At 45.7% G+C, this 23038-nt stretch overlaps 1 protein-coding gene across 2 annotated transcripts; it reads right to left on the bottom strand.

The window, feature by feature from the left end:
* Nucleotides 1–16259: 16259 nt before the first annotated feature.
* LOC121720707 (transmembrane protein 100-like) lies at nt 16260–18053 on the bottom strand. Of its 2 annotated transcripts, none has more exons than XM_042107069.1 (2): nt 17933–18053; nt 16260–17678 (listed from the first exon to the last, which is right to left on the bottom strand). In XM_042107069.1, the coding sequence occupies exon 2, from the start codon at nt 17323–17325 to the stop codon at nt 16852–16854; it is 474 nt and encodes a 157-aa protein (XP_041963003.1). In that variant the 5' UTR covers nt 17326–17678; nt 17933–18053; the 3' UTR covers nt 16260–16851. The 2 variants fall into 2 exon arrangements, with proteins under 2 accessions (XP_041963003.1, XP_041963004.1); XM_042107070.1 differs by having other exon boundaries at nt 17998–18052.
* Nucleotides 18054–23038: the final 4985 nt, after the last annotated feature.

A 23038-nucleotide genomic window follows, 5' to 3' on the forward strand; every position in this document is an offset into this window, starting at 1 on the left:
TAATACAGACACAACACACAACACCGAACCAGTCATATCTACAGTTACACACTCAACAGACTCCACAACTACAGACTCCACACACACTCAATACACAAGTGGGGCTGTCACAAACACTACACACAACGCAGAACCAGTCACATCTACAGGTATCACACGCTCAACAGACTCTACACACACTCAATCCACAAGTGGGGCTGTCACAAACACTACACACAACGCAGAACCAGTCACATCTACAGGTATCACACACTCAACAGACTCCACAACTACAGACTACACACACACTCAATACACAAGTGGGGCTGTCACAAACACTACACACAACGGAGAACCAGTCATATCTACAGTTACACACTCAACAGACTCCACAACTACAGAGTCCACACACACTCAATACACAAGTGGGGCAGTCACAAACACTTCACACAACGCAGAACCAGTCACATCTACAGGTATCACACGCTCAACAGACTCTACACACTCAATACACAAGTGGGGCTGTCACAAACACTACACACAACGCAGAACCAGTCACATCTACAAGTATCACACACTCAACAGACTCCACAACTACAGACTACACACACACTCAATCCACAAGTGGGGCTGTCACAAACACTACACACAACGCAGATTCCACTACAGCTATCTCCCACCCTGAGTTTACTCAGACTGACAATACAGAGCATATACTTCCCCAGACTATAACTGCCACTTCCAATACCATTCAAACAACGACTTCTGAAGAGAAAGTTACAGAACAAACAACAGCTCACCAACTAACTGAACAGACCAGCAGTGGACAAACACTTATTTCCTCTTTGTTTGAAGGTATTCAATTTTGACACTGATTTTAATGTGTTGATGATTGCTTGATTCACACTTTCACATGAGGTATTTAAGCAGGCATAATCATGGATACTAGCGTATAGAGTAGTATGCACTGGGCTGTGGAACCGTCCCTGAAATCACTGATGGTAAAATCTAAAGTGATAATTATTGCATAATTATTTTCTGTCCCAGTACAGAATGCATTGAGTAAAGCAAAATTCATCAATCAATCAATTCAATCAATACAATCAATACATTGATTTATAGCGCAAAATCACCTTGGTCTCACTTGGTACACTTTACTAAATAGCAGTAGTAATCACATACAAAAATAGTCAACTCCAACAGACTAATAGCCAAGGTTGGCAGTGACAAGTCAGGATGTCTGGACATGATGGTGACTCTTGGGGCCAGATGCACGTACATTTGCAAACGTAGTGTTGTCAGCACCATGGCCAACCCGCAGAAACCGCACGCTATGACACTTATGCTAACATCGTATTTACGTATCAAACCTGCAGTTCATTGGCACAGCGCCTTTCTCCGCCCCCTATAGCGCGGGAATGATGCCAAAAACCTCCCTTCCTACCAAACGGTGGATCCATCAAACGTCATGTCAAACGCCTACCAGCACGTTCATTGCTTTATCATGCAACAACAAATGTGTAGCTACTTCTCCGGACGTTTTGTTTTTGGTGCATTTTGTCTGTTTGTCTAAAATCTAAGACAGTAGAAAATTATGTTTAAAGAAAAAACATAATTTTCTACTGTCTTAGATTTTAGTTTCACATTGCAAGTAACACTTAACATGACCAATAGGGCTACAAATTGTGGTTAACTAGTGTTGGTAGTATATTGCGAGTAGTTGTGAACCATAGGAACTTTAATCGTAGCCTATAGCCAAATTGAAATAAATGCGAATTTATGATAGCCTAAGCCTGTCAGTTCGACTGGCGACCCACAGTTGGATAAGCAGGTTCCCCCGAGCAGTCTGCATTGCTACACTGAGGGCTTCTCTGTCTGCTGATGTTTTGCTCAAAGGTCCAGGCGGTCCACATATAGTCTTCATGCCATTTCAGCTGAAAACACTTTTCATGTGTTAGCCTACTTAATAAACGTATCTTTATTAGTGTCAACATTACAGTATTTAGGCTATGTTAATCTCGCCACTCTAAGAAATGGCCGTAGGCCTACAGCACAGCAAAATCTATTCAAATTGCAGTCCGAGGGATATTGTCCATAAAACGTTGTTAAACTTAGCCTATAGGCTAGAATAGGCTACATACATAATCACATATTTGGAGATGATTTGAAGTGGGCTCATATGCTTCCATAACGTATTGATGTAAGAAAGAGAAAATGTAGCCTAGTCCTGTTTTGCAGATGGTTATTAGGCCTACGCATAATAGTTTAAGCAACAGTAGCAATAGCTTGTCACTAATAACGACACAAATAGACTAATGAATATTCATTTAATGAAGTTTCCTACAGTTTTCCTACATGTATTCATGTTCCAACAGAAGCCTACATGTATCCATCATGTTCCAACAGAATAAGTACATGTTGCACCAATTCTGGGCACATGTTGGATACGTGTAGGTTCATGTAGGTATATGTAGGCTGCTTATAAAAAGGCAATTATTCTGATACATGTAAGTAAGGCGGGTGGTATGACGTTCGGTTGGTCGATCGGTTGGTTGATCAGATGGACGGTCGGAAGGTTTTAGGCACGATTCCCGCGCCATAGGCCATAGCCCCCTACCGCAATTTATGAACGTTAACAACTGAACAACTACTAAATACTTCAAGCACAAGCACAGTTGAATGAAGTTAACTGATGACAGCATTGAAAGGAATCAAACGTTTAGCGATCATGATATAATACAATGCATGATGTCAACAAGCAGGAAGACAATGAAGAGTTCAACTCAAACTAGGGTACTTGTGCACGTAGTCTATGAAAGATTGGTCAAATCGAGCAAGTAGGAAAGTTTAAGTGGATGACATGAAAGTGAAAGTAAGACATTCGAAAGGCCAACAAAAGTTAAGGTTGCTTTTGATATAATAAGACGCAAAACTGGTGCTCTAAATAGCGATTCTGTTGTCTTTGAAAGGTTCTCTTATTGACGCATTTAACCGCAAACCGCATTTAACACCTGCTTTTACAAAATATTTAGGTGCAGGGATGGATTACTGCACGGGCCTACCGGGCCCAGGCCCAGGGGGTCAGGGGGCCCTGAAGCCTAAGCCTTTGCATGGAATCATTGCCTCAATATCAACAAATCATATCTGATTGAATTTAGTATTGGCCATCCCCAAAATGCACCAGAATACAGGAAATCACATCAAACAAATTTAAAAAATTCTGGGGGAGGACCCCCAAACCCCCCCTCCCACATATACGACAATAAGTGGGGGGCCCTTAATACATCTGGGCCCAGGGGCCCAAAAGTTCATAATCCGCCCATGTTTAGGTGCAAAATAGATGTGCGCTTTCATGGGCAGTTTTCTTACATACAGAAGAATACTAGGCGCGTTTTACACTTCTCCCATCATTTTACACGGAACTCCCACTTTCCCCTGACCCTCCTATGAAAGCATATGCATGAGATGGAAAAGCACAATTTGACATTCACAGCTCTCGCGACAGGCAGTCTGCGCTTTTACCTCAGCGCGGCCTGTTTGTAACCTGACTATCGCCAGATGAATTTCGTTCCGCTTAGCTCCGCCTAGCTTCACTCACATCCATCTGGGACCTCTTCCGTTGAGAGTGATTTCTGCACCAGATTTTATGGTAGAGCCAATCAGGACGCAGGGCGGGAGTTTCATAGATGTGACATAGCGTAGAAGCGACTGAGACTGTTATCAGCATCACGGGTTGGCTTCGATGTGAGTGGTTGAAGTAGAACGTCAATAGATGACGGACAAGTGGCTTATCCAATCATATGCAAGCATTTTTTGATTAGGCCTAGCCTTCTGAAGCAACACTTCAATGGTGTCAGACACCAAACAGGACGAGGACCACAAAAGCGTCACGTTCAAAAGTTTATTTAAGGGTTGGGGGTTTCAGGGGTTCCGGGGGGGGTACAGGAGTTCCAAGAGTCTGCGTGTGTGTTCCCCCAGTAGCCGAACAGCGATGGCAGGAGCTGGATGATCCGGGAAGTCCAGGGCTGGAGAACACAGAAGTAGTCGAGCGGGTCTAGGATCACAGGCAAAGAGTCAGAGGCGTTTTCCTAAAACAGGCAGGTAACTGGTGCTGGTTGCAGACGATCTGACAAGTGTGGACTGAAAAGCAAGGCTTTATATAGAGGGCATGATGAGTGGTGAATGCAGTGCAGCTGGTAGGTAACGAGGGTGAGGCAGAGCAGAGCAGGAACAGGTGGAGGTCATCAGACTTCAATCAGCGTGTGTTACCAGGCAGATAGAGAGCTCATGACAGAACCCCCCCCCTAAGGGACGGCCCCAGAAGTCCCCAAGAGTGACACCACGTCGGGAGGGCGGAGGGGAGCCGGTGGAGGGCTAGAATTCCTCCGAGTGGTCCGAGTGAACATCCTCATCCTCGGAGGGAGCTGGAGGGTCGTGGACAGAAGACGGGACAGGTACCGAGACAGGGTCAGGCACAGGACAGGAAGCCGGGCGGGCAGGACGGTTAGGGACCCCTCTGGGGCGGCCCCTACGGATTGCAGGTTGATCAGGATGCAGACGGTGGAAGTCGGCGATGAGTGTCCGGTCCACAATCCGACTGGCTGGCACCCAGGTTCTCTCCTCAGGTCCATAGCCCTCCCAGTCGACGAGATACTGGAGGCCCCTACCTCGCCGTCTGGACCGAAGCAGGCGTCGAACGGTGTACACCAGCCCACCGTCAACGAGGCGAGGAGGAGGAGGAGGAAGCGGCACGGGGACCAGCGGGCTTTCATGCGTCGGCTTGACTTTCGAAACATGGAAAGTAGGGTGCACCCTCATGGAGGTTGGCAACTGGAGCCGGACTGCGGTTGGGCTGATGACCCTCTGGATAGGGAACGGGCCGAGGAATCGAGGTGCCAGTTTACGCGATTCCACCCGCAGTGGGAGATCCTTGGCTGACAGCCACACCTTCTGGCCAACACGGTAGGCGGGTGCCGGCGATCTTCGGCGGTTAGCCCCAGTGGCATAGCTGACAGCTGACTTGAGTAGCGTGGCACGAGCTTGTGACCAGGTACGACGGCAACGGCGGGCATAGGCGAGGGCAGACGGGCAGGACACATCTCCTTCCTGGCTGGGGAACAGGGGGGGCTGGTAGCCATACACACACTGGAAAGGTGACATACCAGTGGCAGAGCAGGTGAGGGAGTTGTGAGCATACTCTATCCACATCAGTTGTTGTGCCCAAGCCTGGGGTTTGCGAGAAACCATGCACCGCAGCGCCTTCTCCAGCTCCTGGTTTGCCCGCTCGGATTGACCATTGGACTGGGGGTGGAACCCAGAGGTGAGACTCACTGTGGCCCCTAGAAGACGGCAGAACTCCTTCCAGAATGTAGAGGTGAATTGCGGGCCTCGGTCAGAGACAACATCCCTGGGCAGCCCGTGTAGACGGAAGACATGATCAAGAACAGCCTGGGCAGTCTCTCTGGCAGATGGCAGTTTAGGGAGGGGAATGAAGTGTGCCATCTTGCTGAACCGGTCAACCACAGTGAGAATGACCGTCATCCCACCTGATGGTGGGAGGCCAGTTACAAAGTCCAAGGAGACGTGGGACCAGGGTCGTGTGGGCACAGGCAAGGGCTGGAGTAAACCAGCGGGGGGCCGAGTGGAGGACTTGTTCTGATTGCAGGTGGGGCAGGCACGGACGAATTCTCGGACATCCCTTCTCAAAGAAGACCACCAGAAGCGCTGGGCAAGGAGATGGCAGGTGCGGGCGGAGCCCGGGTGGCAGGCAAGGCGGGAGTTGTGTCCCCACTGTATGACCCGGGACCTCAAATTCTCTGGGACGAAGAGACGACCGTCTGGGCATGCACTGGGACTGGGATGGTCACGGAGGGCCTCTTGAATTTCCTCCTCGATATCCCAGGTCAGGGCAGCTACGACGCAGGGATCGGGCAGAATTGATGCAGGTTCCTGGGAAGGGGCGTCATCCTTATGAAACTGACGGGAGAGAGCGTCTGGCTTGGTGTTCCGAGAACCTGGGCGGTATGACAGGGTGAAGTTGAATCTGGTGAAAAACAAGGCCCAGTGGGACTGTCTGGGGTTAAGACGTTTGGCATTGCGGATGTATTCGAGGTTTTTGTGATCGGTCCAGACCAGGAACGGAACTGTGGACCCCTCCAGCCAGTGACGCCACTCCTCCAGGGCAAGCTTGACAGCCAACAGCTCACGGTTTCCAACATCATAATTGCGCTCTGCAGGTGAAAGCCGGCGAGAGAAAAATGCACAGGGGTGCAACTTGTTGTCCTCCTCTGCCCGTTGAGAGAGTATGGCCCCGACTCCCACGTCTGAGGCATCCACCTCGACAACGAACTGCCGGTCTGAATCCGGCATCTGGAGGATGGGGGCAGTGGTGAACCGGGCCTTGAGGGTATGAAAGGCTGTGTTGGCCTCTGGGGTCCAGAAAAAAGGGTGTTTGATGCTGGTCAGAGCTGTGAGGGGAGCGGCGACGGAGCTGTAGTTCCGGATGAATTTCCGGTAGAAATTGGCAAAACCGAGGAATTGCTGCAACTTCTTCCTATTCCCCGGAACTGGCCAGGAGGTAACTGCCGAGACCTTTGCGGGGTCCATCTGGATATTGCCTTCAGCGACGATGTATCCCAGGAATGACACAGTCTGAGCATGGAACTCGCATTTCTCCGCTTTGACATAGAGCGAGTTCTCCAGGAGCCGTCGAAGAACCAGCTGGACATGACGGGTGTGTTCGGACAGAGTTCTGGAGAAAATTAAGATATCGTCCAGGTACACGAAGACGAATTTATTCAGCATGTCCCGCAGCACATCATTCACCAGCGCCTGGAATACCGCTGGGGCGTTGGTGAGGCCAAATGGCATTACCAGGTACTCATAATGGCCGGTGTGGGTGTTGAATGCAGTCTTCCACTCGTCACCCTCCCTTACTCGCACTAGGTGGTAAGCATTTCTAAGGTCCAGTTTGGTGAAAATAGTGGATCCCTGGAGCAACTCAAAAGCAGAGGTGAGTAAAGGCAGAGGGTACCGGTTCTTCACTGTGACATCATTCAGACCTCGATAATCAATGCAGGGGCGAAGAGAACCATCTTTCTTTCCCACGAAGAAGAACCCGGCACCAGCAGGAGAGGAAGACGGGCGGATGAGTCCAGCTGCCAGGGAGTCCCTGATGTAATCCTCCATAGTTTTTCTTTCAGGAGGGGATAGTGAGTAGAGGTGACCTTTGGGTGGAGCAGTCCCAGGGAGGAGATCAATGGCACAGTCGTACGGACGGTGTGGGGGCAAAGATGTGGCTTTGGTCTTGTTGAACACCTCTCGGAGGCCATGGTAACATTCAGGGACATTAGAAATGTCGGGGGCAGTGCTGGGGGGTACTGAGCCGGGGGGCAGCGCGGCAGCACGCAAACAGGTCAGGTGGCAGGCATTTCCCCACTCTTTCACAATTCCGGAGGCCCAATCGAGGTGAGGATTGTGGAGACGGAGCCAAGGGTAGCCCAGGATTAGGGGTTGGCCTGGAGAGCTGAGCAGGTGGAAGCGGATGGTCTCTCGGTGGTTTCCTGACACCATCATTGAGATGGGGGCTGTGACGCTGGTAACTGTGCCAATTACGTGACCGTCCAGGGCCCGGGCTGGAACAGGAGTGGACAAGCGATGGCTTTCCAAGCCCAGCTGACGAGCAAGTCCTGTGTCAATAATGTTTGCTTCTGCGCCAGAGTCCACCAGGGCTGCCAGGGTGTGGGTGGAATCAGACAGGTGAAGACAGACTTGGATGAGGGGTTTACGGCTGATGGAGGGCTGAATGTTCATTGAGCTCATCCGGATTCCTCCTACATCTGGTGAGCTCCGGCTTTTGCTGGACAGGTGGCGACTCGATGACCATCACCACCACAGTACAGGCACAAGTTGGAGGTGATGCGTCGCTGGCGCTCTGCAGGGGTTAGGGAGGCGCGGCCGATCTCCATCGGTTCAGACTGGTCCGGCTGGCTAGATGGTGTGGCAGGTGCGGACAGAAGGGCAGTTGGGACACTCCGTGTGCTGGTGGATGGACTCTGGCGCCCTCTCTCACGACGGCGGGCCTGGATCCTGCGGTCGATGCGGACAGCCAGAGCAATGGCTTCATCAAGAGTGGGGGGTTGATCATGGGAAACCAGCTCGTCCTTTATGTAGTCCGCCAGGCTGTGGAGGAAGGCATCCACCAATGCTTCCATGTTCCAGGAGCTCCGACTTGCCACAGTTCGAAAGTCAATGGAGTAATCCGCAACAGTCCTTCTGCCTTGGCGAATACTAATCAGGGTCCGAGATGCCTCGGCTGTTGTGGATTCCAAATCAAATACCTTGAGCATCTCCTCTGCGAATAGGTTGAAGGTTGCACATGCTGGGGTCTGGCGCTCGAACTCCGCCGTTCCCCAGAGTAGAGCTCGGCCCGTCAGGTGAGTGATCACGTAACCGACCCTCGCCCCTTCAGTGGCAAAAGTCCTGGGTTGCAGGGTAAACTGGACACGGCAGCTCGTCAGGAACGCCCGTACCTGGGTTGGGTCGCCGCTGAACCGCTCTGGATTGCCGATCCTGGGTTCTGGGGCTCCGGCAGCCACGGCAGCAGTGGACTGGGCAGGAGACTCGGGTGCTGGGCCGGTGAGCAGGCTGGCTGGGGCTGGGCCGGTGGGAGCAGGCAGAGGAGAAAGGTTCGTGAGAAGTTGAATGATCATTGCAAGTTGTTGCTGTTGCTGCTGGAACTGCTGACGCTGTTGGTAGCCGGCTTGAAGTAGGGAGGCAATGTCAGCAGTGTTGCGGTTTACCTCTCTCTCTGTCTCTTCCAGGCGTTGCATGGCGGTGGGTGGTTCTGGTTCGTCGGTTTCCATGCTGGTTCGACCGTGCGCTGGGTCCATGTTTGGTCAGATCGTACTGTCAGACACCAAACAGGACGAGGACCACAAAAGCGTCACGTTCAAAAGTTTATTTAAGGGTTGGGGGTTTCAGGGGTTCCGGGGGGGGTACAGGAGTTCCAAGAGTCTGCGTGTGTGTTCCCCCAGTAGCCGAACAGCGATGGCAGGAGCTGGATGATCCGGGAAGTCCAGGGCTGGAGAACACAGAAGTAGTCGAGCGGGTCTAGGATCACAGGCAAAGAGTCAGAGGCGTTTTCCTAAAACAGGCAGGTAACTGGTGCTGGTTGCAGACGATCTGACAAGTGTGGACTGAAAAGCAAGGCTTTATATAGAGGGCATGATGAGTGGTGAATGCAGTGCAGCTGGTAGGTAACGAGGGTGAGGCAGAGCAGAGCAGGAACAGGTGGAGGTCATCAGACTTCAATCAGCGTGTGTTACCAGGCAGATAGAGAGCTCATGACAAATGGATTGATCCCAGATGGATGAGTGGAGCTAGGCTGAACGAAATTCATCTGGCGAGAGTCAGGTTAGCCTGTTTGTACATACCTCGCCATTTTTTTATGCACACGTTGCAAAACAAATACGCCTGAAATGGGGTGCAAAAGCATGAGAACATCTAGCCCTTGGAGATGACAGTGCACTGAAAAGTCTTCTTGAACAGACCAACCAGACACCCAGCAGATGAAATGAGTGATTCATTGATTAAGTCTGTATCAAAATTTATGTTGAAATGTTTAGTCTTGGATTTATAGCTTACACTTTTCTCAGACTCAGAGTAATTACTTTTTCCTCAGATACGCTGATTCTCATACGGGAGAATATGAGCTGGATCGAGGCCATGACTTACTGCAAGACACATCATCTTGGCCTGGTCTCAGTCACTGATGAGCACACACAGCAGGCGGTGGCAGAGAAAGTGGTCAATGCGTCCACCCCCCATGTCTGGCTGGGTGGTCAATGCGTCCACCCCCCATGTCTGGCTGGGTCTGCGCTACACCTGCAAGTTCTCCTTCTGGTTTTGGACGGGCTCTGACAGTGTGTGCTACCAGAACTGGGCTCCGGGACATGGCCCAGGGGGTCAGAGGGAGTGTGGCCTCTCAGGGGCAGTAGAGTCCAGCAGGGGGAACCAGTGGGTCAGCCTGCCCGGGACTCAGGAACTTCAATTCATTTGTCACACACGTGGGAAAGGGCAGAGTAATGACCTACAGTTAAGCATGTGTAAACAACACAGGACTTGAAAAGAAGACAAGACAGAGAATAAAATGTCAGTTGTGCCATACAAATGCTGTATAATGTCTTTTTTTCAGGCTTAGTTGTGCAAATGTATTTTGTTAGTGGTTGCAAGTATTGCACTCAGTAAAGCATGTTACTACATTTATTGTTGCAATATAATGATGAAATTTAGTTGGAGTGGAAGTATATACTTCCAAAATTCTATATTTTCGTTGGTACTAGGCAGGATGTTGAGGACATATGGACAAATAAATCAGCAGCCAAGTGTCCCATCCGTCTCCAAGAGTCACATTCTGACTCCGTCCCCCCGCACCCAGAGTCGCTGCCTGACCCTTGACCCTTCGAGCACCCCTCGCCCCCGCAGACCACAGACGCACAGCCGGCCCTCCTGACCTCACCTTCACTCCGTGCTGAGGGAGGCCAGCCCGCCTTTGTCTCCCAGACGATATCCCTCCCTGATCGGAACTGATGGATTCGCATTCGCCACTTGCCACGTTTCCCATGGCTCATCCATTGCTTCCTGGGAGCCCAGCAGTGGGAATGGGTTTCAAGGGTCTAGCTTTTGTTTCTGCTTTCCTAAAAGCATGTGAAAGTGAGAGAGCTTTTTATCATTTTCTATGGATGATGGCGAAGGCCTCTCAATGCTCTGTGATCCCAGAATTAGACGTCAAAGGGAATGTTGAGGAGTATGTTGTGTTTGATGTAAAAAAGTATTCTAGTTTCCTGTATATTAGCCGCATTGTGTATAAACCGCAGGACAGTGTTTTATGCAAGTTAAAAAAACGAAACCATATTAATACCATATTAACTGCCCCCGTGTATTAACCTCATTGCTGAAGAAAGTAAGATCAATGTATAAACCTTGACTAATAGTTGGGAAATTACGGTATATACATTGACATATTCTTTCTTTAATGTTATCATAATCAATTACCTCTGCTTATGTTTTGGGTAACATGTTTGAATTTCCATTGTCATGGTTGAAATAAAACCTGTGAATGGCAGTACAGAAGATGGTGCATTGATTTGCTCTGAGAAACATGCAAATAAATATGGTCAAGGTATAATGAGAGCTTAATATGACCATCAGAATCAGAGACTACATTAACCAATGTAAGGGCTTTCAGTTGAGTGAGTACGTTTGACTGGGTTTCAGGCTGTTTAAAAATGATCATAGATCTATGAAACAGCTAACTTTTATACAAAATGTTCCTTACATTCTACAGACAAGCTTTGACCACATGAAACACCATGTGAGCATGCTGAGTAGATTGCATCTTTGGGAACTGTGGTGAAGTTTGACTCTATGATTTCATCTGTATCTTCCCACGAAAGATTTTATGCCTCAAAATTATACACCTAAACCCCAAAACAACCATCTCTTCGTGTAAACGGGCCTCACAAATCACATCCTACCATACTGTATGAATATACCGCTTGCCTTGCTTTACACATACCTCATACTTATCTCAGCTCCACCATCTCTTCCAACCTTACAGGAAACACCCCTTACACACAGCCTTCACGCCTCAGCTTCACCATCTAACCACAGCAGACAGCACAGGCTCAGACAACCAGCTTTATCCTACTATTGGATATCTCATAAACGTCCCTTGCATTAAATACCCCTCACAAAACACATATTTTCACAGCCATGCATATTACACTTAGTACTATATAATACTATACTATACTTCATTCACACCTCACTACAAACATGCCTGGCACTGGAGAGGATGGATGCAACAGGATTAAGTACCACCGAAGTGTGACCATCCATATTGAATGAGGAAAATATATCCATCATGAAAAAATAGGCTTTGTATGAAAATGTGACTATAAACAGCTCTTTACATTTAAAGTTTAACATACTCAAAAGTAAAAAATACCTTTGACTAAATTGGGGTACCGTGACTTTGGTGTAGGGTAATGCAAATACTCAAGTTTTGCATCCAACGATAACAAAAACGATAATCAATAAAAGATAATAAAGATAATCGAGAAAACATAATTATGTTGCTATTATGCTTTTCCACAGCATTTGGAAAATCAACTGTTGGTAAGACAAGTTTTTGTTGTTGTTGTTTTATAAAAACAGGACGTTTCTAATGCCAATGAGTAATTGTGTTAATTGAGCAACCCTGCTTTTGTATGAAGTTTTGCTTTGTCAGTAAATGTGTGATTAAGAGAGCTCAGAACAGACATAAAGTGATTGTGACATTGATGATATCAGGCACACTTGGTCCAGGCATGCAGCCCAGACCCGGGTGTTTCTGGACCACCGTCTGCTTGTCAATCAGCCCCCAGTGGCTCGGCAGCTCTAGCAGCGAGTGTCACCCTGTAGGAGGCCTGGTCAGCGGGCTGCGGGAGGGACCGATCAATGGCCTTTATCCCAGTTCAATGTTAATGTCCTGTAGGCCCCTGTTCATCAGGGCCAGCGCGGGAGACCCCTCCTTCTTTTCTCACCCTCGGCTCCTGTTGTCTGCTGCCCAGCTGCCCGTGCCCCCTGACCTCCTGACCCTCACTCCTGACCCCAGGAGTCGTTCCCACGGCACGCCCTTTGTCAGCCTCGCACCATGGCAATGCACTGGTCACTGCTGCCGCGGTAATGGATGGCCGGGCCTCAAAAAGTGAGATAAAGGCAAGTGCATGGTGATCTGATTGACTATCTAATGATATGGCCTATATTACATAGAACTACTAGTGCTACTTTCCCTCCCGAAAAACTACACCTTAATTAATTCTATAACAGCAATGGTTTTACTAATACTGAACCTGTTGATCTAAACACTACTTCAGAAACATCACATTCTTGGAAGTCTACCACAGTCTTTTTTAGTCTGGTAGCAATGTTAGTAATGGTGTAATTATCATAAAGTTCTGAACATTTCACTAGCAGGCCTCGAAAGTTCTCAGTGAACAGTTGTAAAAGGGGGACATCATTTCATGCAAGTTAGTGGTGAATACAGCTCTTGTAAAAATGATCAGTGGTCATTCCAAGATAAATCCAAGGGCACTTGAGTCCACCATTATGGGCACAATATACAGTGATAAATCTGAATGTTAAAGCAATGTCCAACCACCACTCCACAACTGCATTATATCAACTCATCTCAAGTGATTCAGCCTTGCACTTCAACTGCTTACCAAACCAAAGTCATAAAAGTTCAACCACTTACTCTCTTCTCTCCCTCACTTTCCATCCATCCACCTGCCATGCCCCCCCCCCCCCCCCCCCCAACAACTTCTCCCCTCCATCTCTACTACTCCCTTTCTTTCCCCTCCCTCTCCACCCCCGTCACTTTCGTCATTTATTGTAGCAAAGGGAGATTTTCTCCATTGAGGCCCAGTTTCTTTGGTAACCCCAGCGCTGCATGTAATGAGATGGGCAGAGGAGGAGAGGGCTGGCCACGAGCTCACAGAAAGCAGAGGAGCACGAGCTGGACACACACACTTTGGAGAGACAGGGCCACGAGGAAGGACACTGGACATTGAGCGGAGGGGAGAGGACTTCATCACAGGAGTACGCGTTGCCACTGGATGCTGGATGAAGCTCAATGCTATGGATGATTACAGAGGTAATATTGGGATACAGCATTGAGATTTCATCTACAAAGATCTTTTCATTTGGAGAGAGGCCTAGAGTGAGATGCCTCAACCTTCAGAATTCTGTTTCTTGAACCAGATTTGGTTTTGCGTCAAAGAAATATGCTAGTGTTTTGCATGGCTAATTATATACAACTATAGCCTAAATAAATGTGATTTTTGGAAATAATCTCATGATAGACTTGACTTGACTGGACTGAAACAGAATAATTTAAGAACTAAATATAGGGTCTTGTTATATAGGGATACGTATTTAGACAATAATAACATTTTGTTTGATTGAATGCACCATTAGGTCAATTATTTCACCTTCTAAAATGATTACAATGAATTTATCCACAGAATGGTGGCTTTTACGGATTGCTTACTCATGTGTTGATGCTTTGTCTAACAAACACATAATGGGGTAAAAACTGTTGAGGGCTGAGTGACATGCTGCTTAATCCCCCTTTTTCCATCTCCCAGGGACGAACCAAAGGAATGGCTACTGAGCTTCTGGCCGATGAGGGTCAAAGGCTGATTGTCCAAACGCAATTCTTGTGTTTGCCAGTTCTCCCTGCAGGAGTTGTGGATGGACATCACACCTTTGACCTTCCCTTAACTTCAGCTGAAGAGAAAAGGAGGAGAATACTAAAGATATGCCATTGGGTGATCATAAAGAGAGGTGGGTTTGAAAAGAAGATGGTTCTAAGGGTTTAGGGGTTTAAATTAGAGATTGCACTTTCTTTGTAACTGTAGGAATACTGGAAGCATTGATATCAACATCACTGTTTTAATGGTTTTCTTAGCAGTAAACCATCTAATTAGAAATTACTGCAAAGAAAGACAGAAAAAGATGGATTTTACTGCGGAACCTGAGGTGGTAAACAGGGCAATGACCAGTCCAGGCCTGAGAAGGCAGCAAGGAGATGGGTCAGTGGGTGGAGGAGCTGCACAAGAGGATCAAGAAGGGATTGTTGTTAAAAATGCAAATGACCGGGGTCAGTGAAGCCAGTGACCACTCTAATCCCAGCTGCTGGACACATATATTAATACAGAGGGAAGGCTAGACGGAGAGAGAAAAAGAAAGATTTGAAAATATACTCATGTTTATGGATGACCTGCCACAGCGTGACTGAAATGTATAATTTTTTTACTTAGCTACTTTAGATAGCTACAGGTCTACTCTTTTCTGAACAATAGTCTGTGATGTTATCTCATGCAAGTATTAAAAATATCAAGATATGTGATATGTCTCTTCTGCCTTTTTAATGCTAATATGTTGTATACTGAGCACCCATGTTATGTAATGCTCTGAACTGGTTTTGCTTCAGTTTAATCACTCTGATGTAGTGTTGCTGAAGAAATGAGGAAAACATAGGAGCCAAAATGGATCAAAAGCTACACCTAGAGAACTTTTTTTTACTCAAGTCTTGGAAAAGTTTTAGACCAACTAATAGACCAACACAGACTGATGCAAACTGCCTCAGTTTGTAGACATTTTAAGTTAGGTTTCTTTCCTGAAGAAGGAGTAGAGTTCAGTGCTCTCAGAAAAACCTCAGGACCCCTACTCATGCAGTGCATTCAAGACCCACAGTAAGTGTTGAGGGTTCATTCTGAGGGTCAAGGCTTCTTTGGTGGCAAAAAGTTAACATGCAACAGTCATTTTAGAACAGTTAGCTTTCTATAATGTGAACTTTTTTGTCTATTTTTTCCCTGTATTTCTGTACTAGTATTAATAATAATAATAATAATTAATAACTAATATAATAATGACTAACATAGTCATTTAAATGTAAACGTGCCAATGACAAATAAGAATCTCATATATTGTGTTAAGAACCAGTGGCACGATCTTTGGGAGAGATGGCCTCTACGTAGCAGGAGCAGCAGCCTGACCCTGCCTTTGTTGTCCTCAGTGGGGCCACCGTGGACGTCCATCTTGGGGTCACTAATGTGACTGAGAGACGAGAGTGTCAGCACTCTTCACGGCTAATGGGAGTTATCCATGCTAATTAAAAAAACACAAATGCAATATTTTCTTAATTCCCATTCAGACAGATATAGCATGACTCTGCACTTGAGCCTCTGTTCTCAGTGTATCTCTTATGCATGCTCCATGACACAAATGTCTGCTCTTCAATATAAATATCTCTGTTTATTTACTTGACCATGATCAGATCCTTATCACATTCCATCACTCTCTCTGGGAGTATTTGGGGTGTGTCTATCCACCGGAGGCACCACATTTCAATCAGATGAGAGTGAAGCGTATGTGTCTTTATGCAGTCCTGTCCTGATGGAACACTGTGGAGGGAGCAAAGCTCTGACTCCCCACCTGCCTATTGCTTACTGCCCTGAATGCCACTTAGATGAGAACAAATAATGGGAAAGGACTGGTCACAAGCCCTAGTTGACATGGCTTTGTTGTGGAGCCATTCATTTAAAATCTTACAATCCACATGTTTTGATCCTCGTCTCCTCTGAAATGACTTTCCTGTGGTGAAGGATCAGAGGCGGAGAGTATAAAATAGCATAATTTCTGACACAAATGGATTTGCACTAAACACAATCTCTAGAGAGTAGCATTTTATTGAGAGTTTCTTAAGTTAAATTGGATCTACATTGGATTGGGATATTCAAATTTGACAAGTGTAATATATAACTGTTAATTTAGATATAATTTAGATAATAAAGAAATAAATGTTAGAATATCAGACCTTGTAGAATGCTGTTTTTCACAGATTACACAGGAAGGCAAGTCCTGTTTTCTCTAGTGGGCACATCCCTTAACAGGAAGCTGTCTGTATTTCCTGTCACATTCTTCTGTGATCCAGCAGATGGATTAAGAGTGAAGCCCAGTCACACCACAACCTCACACAGCCCCTCAGAGGATGCCGCAGGCCTGAGACAAGCCCATGATTTAGTGGACAGTACCACTTAAGCATGTAACATTTACACGATCATGATTGATAGATGGCAACACAACTGCACACACAAAGCTAAAGTTTATCAATTCAAATGGAGGAAAATCGTTTGTTCAAATGTTTAGACTAAAATCAGTGTCAATATTTTCAGTGCATTGTTCGACAGTGTACAGAATGAACTTTACAGGCATGTAAATGTTTATTCACACTCTCTGCGTCTGGGGCCAAGCGTGCGAGCTTTACACGGTCACTGTTTTTAGAACACTCCTCCCTCTCTCGCCCACCAGAACCACCTTCCCTTCATCCCTCTCCTTTGCTCGACCCGTCCTGCAGCTCCACAGGCGAAAGCCCACCACGCTGGCCACCATGGCGAAGCTGACCGACAGGACCACCAAGCCCAGGGTCAGCAGGAGGGAGGCGCTGGTCCTCTGGTGCTGCGAGTGGTCCCACAGCCCCACCGCCACCACGCTGACGCCAATCAGGATCCCCCAGATGCCAATGGCAAGCGTGCAGGAGCCGCAGGTCAGCTCGGCGCCACCTGTCACCACGGTGATGCCGGCCACCGAGACTATGCCGCCGGGCAGGGTGACTGTCTCCGATTTAGACTCGTAGGTCACAGCAGAGAAGGGAGCGGTCATTTCGGGCACGTCAGGTGTGGCCATCGTGCTGTTATTCTCTACATCCAAAGACGGACACAAAGACACCTGTGACATTTAGGCGCTGAAGTGTTTGGTTTTGTTGAACTGAAGTGTGATTTTTGACTTGGAAGGTTTCCCCTGTGAGTGAAGAGGTGAAGGCAGTGAGGAGTCACAGCTCAGTGGACACTGATGCTAGCTTGGGGACATTTCCCAGCTGTTTTCCTCTCTGGCACACATCCAAGTTCTCTCCCCACCTGCTCTGTGTCGGACTCAGACAGGCCGTTGGAAAGGCTCCCCTGAAGTTTGCTTTGTGTTTCCTCTTGTGTGTCTTGTCTATCTCTGCTCCTTCCGCTTTCCAACAGATGCCTGTGGTGGAACACAGAGCTACTGTAGCACTGGAGTGTGAAAACACAAGCTACCACTGGAGTCTGCCAACAGAAAATGGAAGAACAAGTTGAGGAGACTCAATGGATTTCGGATGGTCTGATATCAATCAAACCACTTACAAGACCAATTACAAACCAATTACAGAAAGGCATGTCAAAGCTGCAAATTGCTCTAGCATTCATCACACATCCATTAAACATGCAAAAAATAGCATTTGGCTATGTTGGATGGTCAAGTCTTAACATATTGTATTGAAAGTATTATATCCGAAACAATAAAATACAGTTGTGCTTACCATAAGGCCTTGAACCTCCTCTGCATCCACACCCTTACATGAAGTTATGCAGATGTAATAGCTACCTTAATGTTCCACAGAGAGTCCTCTTAATAGACGACCGTTTGCCACAAGTCGTCCTCCTCTGTGGGAACCAGGCCCCTTGAGGGGTGCGCATTTATCTAGTGCGTCACAACCTGAGGCCTACCAGCATGGTGGGCGTTGTTGTTAGTGTTATTGTTGTTATCATTTGTTGGTTTCCATCACCCTTTGTATGCTAAAGGAAAGCCATGTCTGTCATTAAACGTCATTACGGTCCATTACCTCTTATTTATCTAGACCCCACTCCCTTCCTCCTCTGTCCGGGCTTCTCTCTTAGCCGAGGAAGATCTGGGCTCTTTCTCGCGTGGGTATTGTTGTGTGCAGAGAGCTGTTCTCCTTTGTTTTTTCCCACTTTTTTCCCTTTGGCTTCCTCCTTTGCCTGCTCTTTTTACAATTAAATCAATGCTTCTATCTGCACCATTTTGAGAGGTTTCTCAAGGAAGGAGAAAGTAACAGATTTCACACAGTGAATATCCCCAGTATATTAAGTTTTCACACCACAATATCCATTGTATTTCTTCACACAGACATACATGTTACTTTGGCAGAATATTGGGAGTGTTAAAGGAATATGAATTGTTTAAATATCCCATTGGATATTCTTAATGGAAATATTGCATTGTCAAACTTAATGTCTGAAATGTGGGTATAAATCATCAAGAAATGGGTAAATCAGTTTAAGAAAAGAAATGCAAGGTATTATTTTACAGAAATGTCTTGCTATAAGGTGTTTGCCTTTTGTTATAACCAGCTTGTTTTTCCTTCCCTGTTTGATTTACACAATCACTTAATCCACAAATGTCCAGATTGTGCAGACACACAAACAGTGGAGCGGTCAGTACAGATTTAGCACTATTTCAACCCTTGTAAGGTGTTCGGGTCTGTGGGACACGTTTTCAATGTTTGCTAAAAGAATAAATATTTATTATTTTATTCAAACTTTCTGTAGCCTATTTATTATTTCTTCAAACTCAGACTCATTGGCCTTGGCTCATTTTCTGTGAAGAACATACTCATAACTATTACATATGTGGTGTTCGGGTCTACTGGACCTGAGTATAAAGTATAATAATTGTAGGTGCTATGTACCTTAACTGTGTCCTCCTCATAACTGGGCCTGCTGTGTGTGTGTGTGTGTGTGTGTGTGTGTGTGTGTGTGTGTGTGTGTGTGTGTGTGTGTGTGTGTGTGTGTACCTGTTCTGATAAGCATCAATAATGATCAAAAATCTTGTTTCTATTTTTTTCCAGCCTATACCTTGTTTATTATTGAATTTCCTCAAAAACTAAAATCATTCATCATAAATGTGATCTCACAGGGCAAAAGGCAAATATGAACCTATATGATGTCTACATCATTGGTAATTGAGCTAGTAGTAAATATCTGATAAGTATTTTTACATAAATTGTTATGGCTGTATTGATTTAAAAGCCTAATAATGTGGTGGGTCCACCAGACCTGGAAACATTGGCTGAGTAACAAAAATTTGAACACCTTACAAGGGTTAACATGCCTAAACAAGGATGAAGTGTGGCACATTTCTCAGTCTGATGTAGTAGGAAGCAAAACATCACAAGGCAGTCTAAGGATAGGACTTGCATAAGGGGGTGTTCCTAAGTGTAATCCAAGTAATACTATTGTGGAGTTCACTGATCTGGCACACAGGTGTGCAGAGACTTTGCAACTGTGTGAAATGTAAAAATAGACAGGGAGTTCAGATCAGGTGAATGGCCAGAATGTGGAAACACAAGAATAATAATGTTTCTGCTTAATCTAAGCAATAAATAAAGTTCTCAAATGTGATGCACAGTTTATCATAACTTAATCTTTATTTCTTTTGCTGACCCTTTTTGTCCAAAATGATTTACATGCGTAGGACCAGTTTCCCAGACATAGATTAACATTTAGTCTAAAAAAGAACTTCAATGAAGATCCCCACTGAATGTTATGGAACCTGCCCCATACAATTTACTTTACACACATGTCAGAATCTAGACTATAGTTATAGTGCTAGAGTGATAGATTGAAGTGTTAGATATTTCTAGACACAAGTGATGTTTTAGAAACCTCACTTCATTAAGCTTTTGTGGCTTCAGGATCACGATGGAAAAGGACCTGGCAGTGCAAGTGGTAAGAGGCTGAGAGCAGAGGGCTGTGGTCTGATGGGGGCAGCATTATTGGCTCACACGGCTAATCCAATAGAGCTAGGCTCCCTGCTGCCATTAATAGAGCAGAGAGAATCACTCCGAGTCTACTGGGTGGGCACTAGTCCCCACAGGAGCATCAAAAGAGGAGGACCGAAGTGCTGGCCAAAAACTCTACAAATAGGAATGAGGATGGACGGTTGTTGGGGCAGGAAGCACTGTGAATCTCGTCAATGGACATGCGGATTTCTTGCTCTTTGGCCAGAGGGTCATAAAGCAAACATATTAAAGGACCTCTTTCTGATAGACACTTAATTGTTTACCATAACTGCAATGTCCACAGCTGGTACGATCAGTTACACCATCACCTGTTAAAACCACATTCCTTTCACCCTTTCAGTTTCCAACTGCCAATTGTGCTGTCTTAGGTGGAGGGAAGATCTCAGGATGTTTGTGGCATTGTGTAATTTACCCTGCTAACACCCCCCCAAACCCCACCCCCAAATTCATTCTGATGCTACACTGACATGGAGAAGGGAGTCTCTGATATTGTCAATGCACGTCTAGAACGCTTACAGAATGTATTATGTAATGTTGTTGATCAGATAGGATCATGACCCTTTTAGTTGGATTTGGACTAACTTGGTATTGTCTTTGCACTAAAAAGCATTGGAAATTGATTATATGAAAAACAGATAAAAAAAACAGCCATTTAATAACATTCTCTCTTTTACAGTCTTCTGCTCTTTATCTCCTCTGATCCTCTGCCTCTCATCTCCTATGAGCTTAGGGATCCCCTCCTCCTCAGCTCACTCACTTTGTCTACCCATCTCCATGCCTTCTCTTTCTCTCACTCATTCATCTCAAGTTAGCTTTTTATTTCTCTGGTGTTTTGATTGTTGTAATTGTAATATTTTGACTGCCTTTATAATCAAATGGATAATACATGAAAATGCAATGCTGTTGATCTCCCCAGGAAAACTTTTGCAAGTGTAATAACCTGATTTTGTGGGGGAGAAAGGCACTTTAATGACATCCTAGGTCTAGGCCACATTGTTTTTGTAATCATACATTTTACAAAACAACAACTAACAAATGTCTTTAAGAGTTTTGGCAAGCACAATGCTGGTGTATCCTAAGATGATGTATCCTAAGATAATAAAATCATAGATTACAAATGCAATCAATAAATACATTTTATGGGGTCCCATAGAAAGCAAAATTCTAAATGAGACCTGAGCTGTTTCACCTCTCAATTTATATATTACTTTTCAGAAGAAATCGCAAATAAGTCTCAAATAATAAATATCAATAGGAGCTGATATTTTTTTTGTGGGAAAAAGAAAAAACAATTCAAGACAACAAATTTTCCTTTGGGAAAGCCCATAAGGCCCTGTTGTCGTGTCACATTGCTTTATTGGAAGCTGCTCTACGACTGGATTTCCACATTGTAACTGTGCCAGCCTGGGCAGGTTTTACAAATGACCAAAAATGAACCCTATTGGACCCTATGTGTTTCATAGCATTCCATGACCAATGTAAGGGCATGCCTGAACAGCTACAAAACGGGAGTTTAACAATAGAGCAGTACAGCAAAAATATATTCCAAAAGACCAAACACAGGCTAAACTGACTGTCAAGTCTTATATCCCAGTAGAAACAGAAGAGACTTCTTGCCTAAACTCAAGAATCGTAAATGCAGACGTGTTGGCTAGATGGTCCTATGGGCTGGCGTAAGAGCAGAATCTTGTGGGCGTGTGGGGGTGGGGACTATGGGAGTACTAGAATGGACCTTAGAAAGGCCATGCCAGATGGCCTGTTAAGACTGAGACGCTCCACACTCCATTAAGCCTAATTGCACTGGTTGTTGTTTGGTACAAGTCAGGTACTGAACAATGCCCAGATAGTAAATGGGTGTTATCTATCTATAGGCCTACCAGGCATCTGAGCGCTTGTGTTATTTTCGTCACTCTAGGAATGGCCATGGACTTCTCCCAGACTGTTGCGTATTTGATGATGACAAACAGAATCAAAGCATACAGATATTTTTGATGCAATGTGTTTTCAACTGGATATGTAAGGATATGTAATTCTTGAGGCCCAAATCAGTAAAAAGAAAATGGCTTCAATTCTGTTTGTAACATTAGCACTGGTATGTGACATGAAAGGCAAGGCAGCTGGTTGATTAAAAACTATTTTGCCATTAAATCATAAAAAAATACTATAATTTACTATAAAAATGACTATATGACTTATCTTGCCTATATCTGGCCTATATCTATTGGATATAGGCCTATAATTGTCTAAAATCGAGAGATCCAATGTAGGGGAAAAAAACAAAAAAGTAATTGTAGCATCTGAGGCCAAAGTCTTAAATAACTGAGCCTATTGTACTAATGATCAATTAAGAGGCCTAGTAAAACCATCAAAGGACTCATGAGGTGAATTTAGGTTGTTTGTCTCAATAGATTATGGTGTCTACCTTTAGTTGAATTTATTGGACACAGGAAAACATCAGACACATAACAATTGCTATTGAATTTATTATCTAGATTTGTTTTTCATTGGAAAGATGCTGTTTACAGATCCCATTGGCCTGGTGGAAGCTGGTCTGGTCTGATCTCAGGGCTGCCAAACCAAAACATTGGCTCCACATTGGCTCCATCCACACAATATGTGGCAACTCATCATCAAGATGTATATGGGGCAACAAGGCAACAAGTAAACTTAGGCCCCAGGGCTCAGCCAGTGTAATCCTCTTGTAATAGGTTTAATGCAGCTGTCAAAGGTAGCAGCCTAAGTCTGCCTCAACCTTTATCTCTTCATCTTCTCTTACTGTCTGCCACCCCAGGCTTTCGTCATCCCTTAAATATCCAGTTCTTG

Source organism: Alosa sapidissima, chromosome 10, assembly GCF_018492685.1.
Source record: "Alosa sapidissima isolate fAloSap1 chromosome 10, fAloSap1.pri, whole genome shotgun sequence".
NCBI classification, from domain to species: domain Eukaryota; kingdom Metazoa; phylum Chordata; class Actinopteri; order Clupeiformes; family Clupeidae; genus Alosa; species Alosa sapidissima.